Raw genomic sequence first — 7,683 nt, 5'->3', positions numbered from 1 at the left:
AAATGACTCTTTCTAAAAGCTACTTAAGTTTGGCTAAGTAAATGATAATCCCCTCACAATCAAGATGGATAGGGGCTCTGGAAAAGATACTTGCCAACTCCTCAGGGTAAATTCTAGAGCCCTGAGAAGGCCTTGTAGCCATGATCTGGGGCTGAGCCTCATCAGTATGATCGGGAGCTGATATTGTAGTTCCATACACGCACAACATCTCATAACAATCCCTTTTTATCCATTTATCTGGCTGTCCACCCAGTCTAGCCCCTCATCACCTGTCAACTAGACTACTGCAATACTCTTTACCCTCTCCAATTCATCTTCCACACAACCAATATAATTTGCCTAAAGCAAAGGTACGACTATATCACTCCCCTATTCAAAAATCCTCAGTGGTCCCTACTGCCTCTAGGACTTAGTGCAATTTAATTAGCATTTATTAGGCATATACCACCTGCCAGGTACTGTGCTAGGTCCTGCAGATGCAAAAACAGAAATAAAAATAGTTCCTGCCCTCAATAAACTTACATTCTATTGAGTAAAAGATGAACTCCTCTGGTTTTCATTTCAAACTCTGGCTTGACTTCACTTCATAGTCTGGCTCCAGCCAATTTTCCAGCTTATTTCACATTATTCCTCTTCATTAAATCTATGTTCTAGCCATCACAGTGGATGAAACATATTTTCCAACTACAATTAAGTTTTTGCTTCACCAATTATGAAGGGTAGGAATGCTTCACTATAAGGTGAGAATGTTCTCAAAGAGTTGTGTGTATGACTTGACATTTTAGAATACTGTCAATGATTTTTTGTTTTCAGTATCTAGATAATAGAGAGAGCATTCAAGTTCACTCTAACAAGAAAGTTTTCCTCATTCTTTGATAAATGCTAATTAAAATACATAAGGACGAATTTCTATTACATGGCTGGCTCTCTGGTTACAGTAATGGTTACAGTGAAAATATAGGTGATGCAAAAATAAAATGGATTAGTAAAAATTTATGTTTTATGAAGAACCGAAAAATCAGGATATCTGGACACTGAACCATCTCTGTCAATAAATCATGATCTATAAAAGGATCCTGGAAGGTGAATCAGCAAATATTCCTCAGTATTAAACAGTCCTCAGTTAGAGGAATAGTATCAAGTATTATTCACCTTCACACCAAGGGGAAATGGACATGCAACAATAAGATGAAGTAAATGGGCTTAAATTTACCCATCATTTGGATAAGTTAACATGAGAATGAGTTACCAAGTGAAGCTCTGCTAGGACACTTGAATACAACCAGTTATCTAATATAGTTTAGGTTAACTGACAAGGAAGTAGAAACATGAACAGAAGTAAGAGCTAAATGACTACTATGATTCTTTCATAGGATCACACAATTAGAATGGCAAAGGACATTAGAAATCATCTAGTCTAAGCCCTTTAGTTTAGAGGTGAGGAAATACAGGTCGAGAGGGGTTAATTAAGTGCCTAAGAATGACTTAAAGGAATGTAGTATGTGAATACCACGGAATATTACTGTGTTCTAATAAAAGATGAATATAAGATCAGAGATACATGGGAAGACTTACTTGAACTGATGAAGAGCAAAGTAAGCAGAACAAGAACGATATATTTAGTGATTTTAATAATGTAAACAAAAAAGCTCAATACTGAGCAGCTGTTTTGACCAATTCTGATCCTGGAGGAAAAAGAAGGAAACACGCTTTTCTTGCTTTGGCAGAGATGTGGGGAACTATGAATACAAAACACTGTATATACAGCCAGACATGGTAACTATGTCAGGTGGTTTTGCTTAACTGGTAGAACAGGGATTTTAACCTAGGTTCTTTTAAACTCCAAATATAGTGCTTTTCCTACTTCTTTCTAACTTTATGATTTTATGATACTATGACCTTGGTTAAGTTTGATAATCACTATCTGTCTTGTTTTTCCATCTTTAAAACAGGAATAAGTTTATTGACTTTATTGACCTCAGAGGAATATTATAATAGCTATAAGGAAAATATAAATTTAAAAATGTTAAGCTACTTAGAAGAAAAACGCTATATAAATCAGTAGAGTATACAGGCTTTCTTCAACATTAAAAATGTACTTACATCAAAATTGCAGGGAGCAGTAATGCTTTAAGAGCAATACTTTTTAAAAATCATATTTCCTCTTTTAACTATAGAAAAAAGATCTATCTTAGTCAATTTTTTTTTTTGAGAATCTGTGTCTTCTATTATTTATAAAAGTAAAGTGTCTTGGCACACAATAGATACTTAATAAATGTATACTGAATGAAGTAAACAAGTTTCCAGGATAGGCAGAAAGACCCACTCTTTCACAGGTTTCTTCAAGACATGTCTATGACAACACAAATGTCCTAAGAATATCTAAGCAGCTATCAGAAAAACCCCAAGTCCCTAAACAAATTATTGTTTCTTGAGGCCTGTGGATCTTGTGTGTCACTAAAAAATTATTTTTATTTACATTTACTTCAGTAATTTTGTTCCTGGTGTTATCCTGGATTAACTGATAAAACTCTCACTTGATATGCAATTCTCCTGAAATAATACTGACTGGCAAGTCATGACAGCATTAAAAATAACATGAGGGCAATAATGAGTAATCAGCCTAGAAAAACAGACAAAAGTCAGATTGTGAATGGCTTTAAAATGCCAAACATAGGTATTTATATTTTATCCTAGAGACGATAAGGAGCACTAAAGCTTCCTGAAGAAAGAAGAGACATGGTCAGACATGTGCTTTAGGAATATAAATTTGGCAGCTTCATGGAAGATGGACTGGAGATGAATTTTCATGTAAGAAGAATTAGGAAGTTATTGTAATAGTCCAGTACAGGTAAGTGCATAAGAGATGTACAAAACTGTGTAAGGCCCATGGTAAAAGGTCATACTCAGGAATCAAGTAATTCATAGGAAAAAACACTTTTTAACATTTTTTAAAAGTTACTGGAAATAGCCATTTGACAACTTGCTTGTAAGAACTTTTGCTGGAAAAATAAAAGGTGTTGCCATTTTTTTTTTTTTGTCACTTTGCTATCAATATACTGCCAATGGGAGGAAGGCTTATATTTCTATTCACTAGCTTTCTTATCTGCAAGGTCCTTGGCATGTGGGCCAATCATTTTTCTCTCTTTTCTGGGCCTTGTAGGCCTGAGTCTGTAATTTTGTCTCAATGTCATTCAGTATAAATGCAATGTTTATAAAATGAGCATATTCTGTTATCCTGAGTCCTAAAATATAAGAAAGAAACTCAACTTACTTTTTCTCGAAGAATTTTCTTCTTACCACAGCCTTCACAAGTCAAGGGAAATTTGGGACAGATCTCGTCATGGGCCTTCAAAAAAAGAGACAAGAATCATTAGGGCTGACAGTCAAAAGTGACCCTCAACTGAGAATAACTTCCTTCAATTCTACCTAATTCTACCTAAATAGCCCATCTGGTAATGAAGATTAATCATGAAAGCTAAGTATTGCTTGGGCAATTCTTCCATTAATATAATTTCTTAAAGCCATGAAAAAGATCTCTTCCCATGACATTGATAACTGAATCTTCTTAACACAGAAATTGAAACCACAAAAGTAGCACTGACTAAGCAGAAATTTAACTTCCTAGTTCAAAATAACTTGGTGGCTCTAAATTAAGAGGTTTGGGGACTAAAAACAGAAAGGAAAAGCATTTCATCTTTCCTGCCAATGCTTCTTAGAAAAGTAAGTTTGTTAGGACTCTAAAATCAGCATGCCAGATCAAGACTTCCAGTATAGTAAGTAAGACTTCCAGTAAGTAAGACTTCAAGACTTCCCTGGCTAGTGAACAATATCTCTATAGTCTCAGGCCTTTACAAGACCATGCTAAAAGAAACATCAGTGATCTGAAGACATTACTAACATTTTAGTTTGCCTTTACTATAGATACCATATATATAACATGTCCTCAAAAGTCTTAGTCTTGTTTTAAACTAAAGAATAATAATAGCTTAAAACTATGCTAAGACTTTTTTAGGACACCCTTTATATGTCAGGTCTATTTTTAAACATTAGTTTTCCTTGCCCTCTTTTAATGTATTTCTTCTCCATTCCAGCTCAGTAAATGCTTTTTGATTGACTCATACCTGTTAAAAAGAAATTATGGGGCAGCTAGGTGGTGAAGTGCCTAGAGCACTGGCCCTGGATTCAGGAGGACCTGAGTTCAAATCCAGCCTCAGACACATAACACTTACTGGCTGTGTGATTCTGGGCAAGTCACTTAACCCCAACTGCCTCGCAAAAAAAAAGAAAAAAGAAAAAAAAAGAAACTGTGGTCAAAGGATTTCAATAGGTAGTTATCAAGGAATGAAATCCAAGCTACCTGTACTCATATGAAAAAAAATCCTCCAAATCACTAATAATAAGAGAAATACAAATCAATACAATTCTAAGGTTCACCCTCACCCCCATCAGATTGATAAACGAAAAATGAAAATGACACAGGTTGAAGGAGCTGTGGGAAAAAAGACACATTAATACACTGTTGGTGAAGCTGTGAACTGGTACAGCCATTCTGAAAAACAATTTGTACCTAGATCCTTACATTCCTTTTGACCCAGCAATACCACTATGAGGTTTACACTCCAATGAGTTTTATAAAAGAAAAAGGAAAGAGTCCTATATATAGTACAATATATTTGCAAAAGCTTCTTTTGTAGTGGCAAAGAACTGGAAACTAAAAGGATAATAGTCAACTAAGAATGGATGAACAAATCATGGTATATGAATGTAACGGAATACTATTGTGCTACGAGAAATAAAGAAAGAGACTGCTTCAGAGCCCGGGAAGGCTTGTCTGAATTGATTCAGAATGAAGTGAGCAGAATCAAGAGAACAATTTATACTATAATATCAATACTGTAAAAATGAACAATTCTTTTTTTCGTGATTTTTTTTTTTTTCCTTTTTGGCTAGGTTAAGTGACTTGCCTAGGGTCACACAGCTAATAAGTGTTATGTGTCTGAGGCCACATTTGAACTCAGGTCCTCCTGACTCCAAGGCTGGAGCTCTATCCATTGCACCACCTAGCTGCCCCCAAAATGAACAATTCTGAAAGCATTAAGAACTTTGTTAACAATTAAGCCTGGTTCAAAATAATGGAGAATGCTACCCAGTTCTTGATAAAGAAGTGATAGACTAATATGCAAAAAGATACACATTTTTAGATATGGTCAATATGAAAATTTGTTTTGCTTAACTATGTTTATTTGTTACAAAGGTTTTCGTTTTTTTATCTTTTCAGTAAGGGAGGTGAAAGGGAAGGAGGAAAATTGTCAGTCATAAACCTTCAATCTTACTGATACTCAAATGTTCCTACTAAATGAAATAAAATGGCTAGAAACTCTTTGGAAACAAGATGTTTCCCATCAACACTGGTCTAATAATCAATAAAATATGTTAAATCACATCTCTCTGTTGTTATTTTTTTACTGATAAAATAAATCAGCCACTGTTATCTTTGTTCTATATAAATACTGTAAGAGATCACTAAAACCATTGCCACTAGAACACTTTTTTAAAAACCATTTATCTGCTTTATGACAAATTACTTTAAGATTGTAAAACGCTAGATGTGCGAAACACAAGAGAACTGAGCAGTTTTAAATAACATATCCACTCCTACTTCAATCAAAAACATAGGACCACTCAGTGTACCATCCCAAATAATACTCAGGTTGCATGTCTATCGAATCCCTCACTCCAACAAACTTCTTCACTTACTCCACCCAGTATCAGAACTTCCTACACAATCACCCAATCTACAAGAGAAAAACAGGACCTCTTGCCATAAATGCAGAACACCCAACAATAACAAAACCTAAGGCAAGTGAATAAATTTCATGTGCATCTGACTCAAGTCCAATAGCTGACTTTTATAGCTAGCACAATGAGTTCATATTGAGATCATCACCAGAAGTCCAGCACAGAGCAGGCACTTAAATAAAAGTTTGTTGAACTAAAATGAAGGAAAAAGAGAGGAAAGAAAACAGGAACAAACGAAAGGTTTCAGTAGTACTGCCTCTATCATATAATGGGAGCAATACCATGCTGTCTAAAAATCAACCAAGATTCTTAGACAGGATAAAAACTACTTGTAGAATAGTAAGCCACTGCCATTTAGAGATAGTCTGAAGGCTGAGGGCACAGAAAGTACATATGACCTCTCCTCGTGTTCCCTTGCCCACCACCTCCAACTCCAGTGCCCCAGTTAGCCCTGAGCCCCTCTGGCTTTAGGCTGAAGTCTGGAATCCAAAGAGAGTACGACAGGATTGTGCTGAAGTTTACAATACAGATGTCATAGATGGTCCTCAACCAATTCATTTTTTCATTCTGATATGATCACAGGTTTGAGAAATGCCAAGGAGAAAATGAAAGTATTAAAAATTGTTTTGTAATCACTTTATGTATCCAGAAGTTAAGTCATGCTATCACACAACTCACCTATATTGCAATTCTTTGTGATGACAATGAAAGTAAGCAACGAAAACAAAAAATAAAACCAGAAAAGAGAACTTGGCAGATTTAAAAACTAATAGGTTTATTGTACTACATGCGTATTGTTAATAACCTACCATCATTTTACTATAAAAAAGCACTAAATTTAAGAGTTCCCAAAAAATGACTGTCTCTTCAGCCCATTAGAAGTTTGTTTGTTCTACTGCAGCTTTTGTCATAGATCATCACAGATCCTAAATCAGTCAATTTGGGTGAAAAGGCAGAACTACACTGTAAAAGCGACATGTGGCCAAGTGACTCCTGCTTTTGGTCTCGTACCTTAATATCAGGATAGTAGAAAAGAACTTTGCAGTATCTGCAGTTGAGGCTTCTCTTTGGGCATTCCCGCTCAGAATGGTGCTCCTTCTCACCCAGTTTGATCATCCACTTACATGCTGGGCACTCGATTAGCATGAATGGGCAGTGTCCTTCATGGCAGCTCTGTGGCAACAAAGGGAGCAGGTTCAATAGAGCAAACAATGGGAGGTTTACTGGGAGTCACCGAAATAGGGATCTGCTGTTTTGTCAGCCAGCTTAATTAACTCCCTGACAGTGCCACAAGAAGAGGGTCATGTGTATATGCCCTCATTTTCTTATTCTGGAATTAGGTTTAAAGGTGCTGCTCTAAAGACACTAAATGTAAAGTAGTCAAGACTGGACCAAAATGATGGTCATAAGTCGGAGGAATGTTCCTTCTTTTGCATCTTCCGGTAAATCTGAGAATGGACAAGATCCCTTACTGATATGGCTGGATAGGTGTAGCAAGGTAAAAGTATGAAGAAAATCTGATCTTATGTTAGCTTTAAGAGAGAAAGAAAAATGGTAAGAATGATGACGAAGTCCCCCAGACTTTGCTGAAGAGGAAACAGAACATCACCTCTTTTAAAATCCATCAAGAGATACCTTTAGGGCTTCTGGCTGTGGCAGCAGTTAGAGGTATAAGAACTTTATTTTTATATGCTCCTTTGACCTTCGGCAAATTTCCTAGAGTAATAAAGCTTATGACTGCCCCCAGAAGAAGCAGGTCTCTCATGCCAGCAACAGCCTAGACAGAGGCAGTCAAGGAAAATATTCTCCTTTTCTCAAAGTATCTGTTTAATTTCCTGGTGGGATTTTCCACTATCTGGACTCCCTCTCATATTTATATCA

General features: G+C 36.1%; 1 protein-coding gene across 3 annotated transcripts in view; it reads right to left on the bottom strand.

The window, feature by feature from the left end:
- Nucleotides 1-7,683, bottom strand: part of TRAF2 (TNF receptor associated factor 2) — a 57,556-nt gene that overhangs the window by 8,985 nt on the left and 40,888 nt on the right. For 2 of the 3 annotated variants that reach the window (XM_027849026.1, XM_027849031.1), the window contains 2 exons: nucleotides 6,814-6,975; nucleotides 3,275-3,349 (listed from right to left, as the gene is read on the bottom strand). In XM_027849026.1, coding sequence (XP_027704827.1) covers nucleotides 3,275-3,349; nucleotides 6,814-6,975 — 237 coding nt within the window. The remainder of the gene's footprint in view (nucleotides 1-3,274; nucleotides 3,350-6,813; nucleotides 6,976-7,683) is intronic. The other variant, XM_027849028.1, reaches the window with a different exon arrangement.

This window comes from Vombatus ursinus, unplaced genomic scaffold (assembly GCF_900497805.2).
Source record: "Vombatus ursinus unplaced genomic scaffold, bare-nosed wombat genome assembly UNPS02000580.1, whole genome shotgun sequence".
Lineage (NCBI taxonomy): Eukaryota > Metazoa > Chordata > Mammalia > Diprotodontia > Vombatidae > Vombatus > Vombatus ursinus.
Note: the sequence above shows the minus strand (reverse complement) of the source record. Positions and strands in the feature narration are given on the sequence as shown.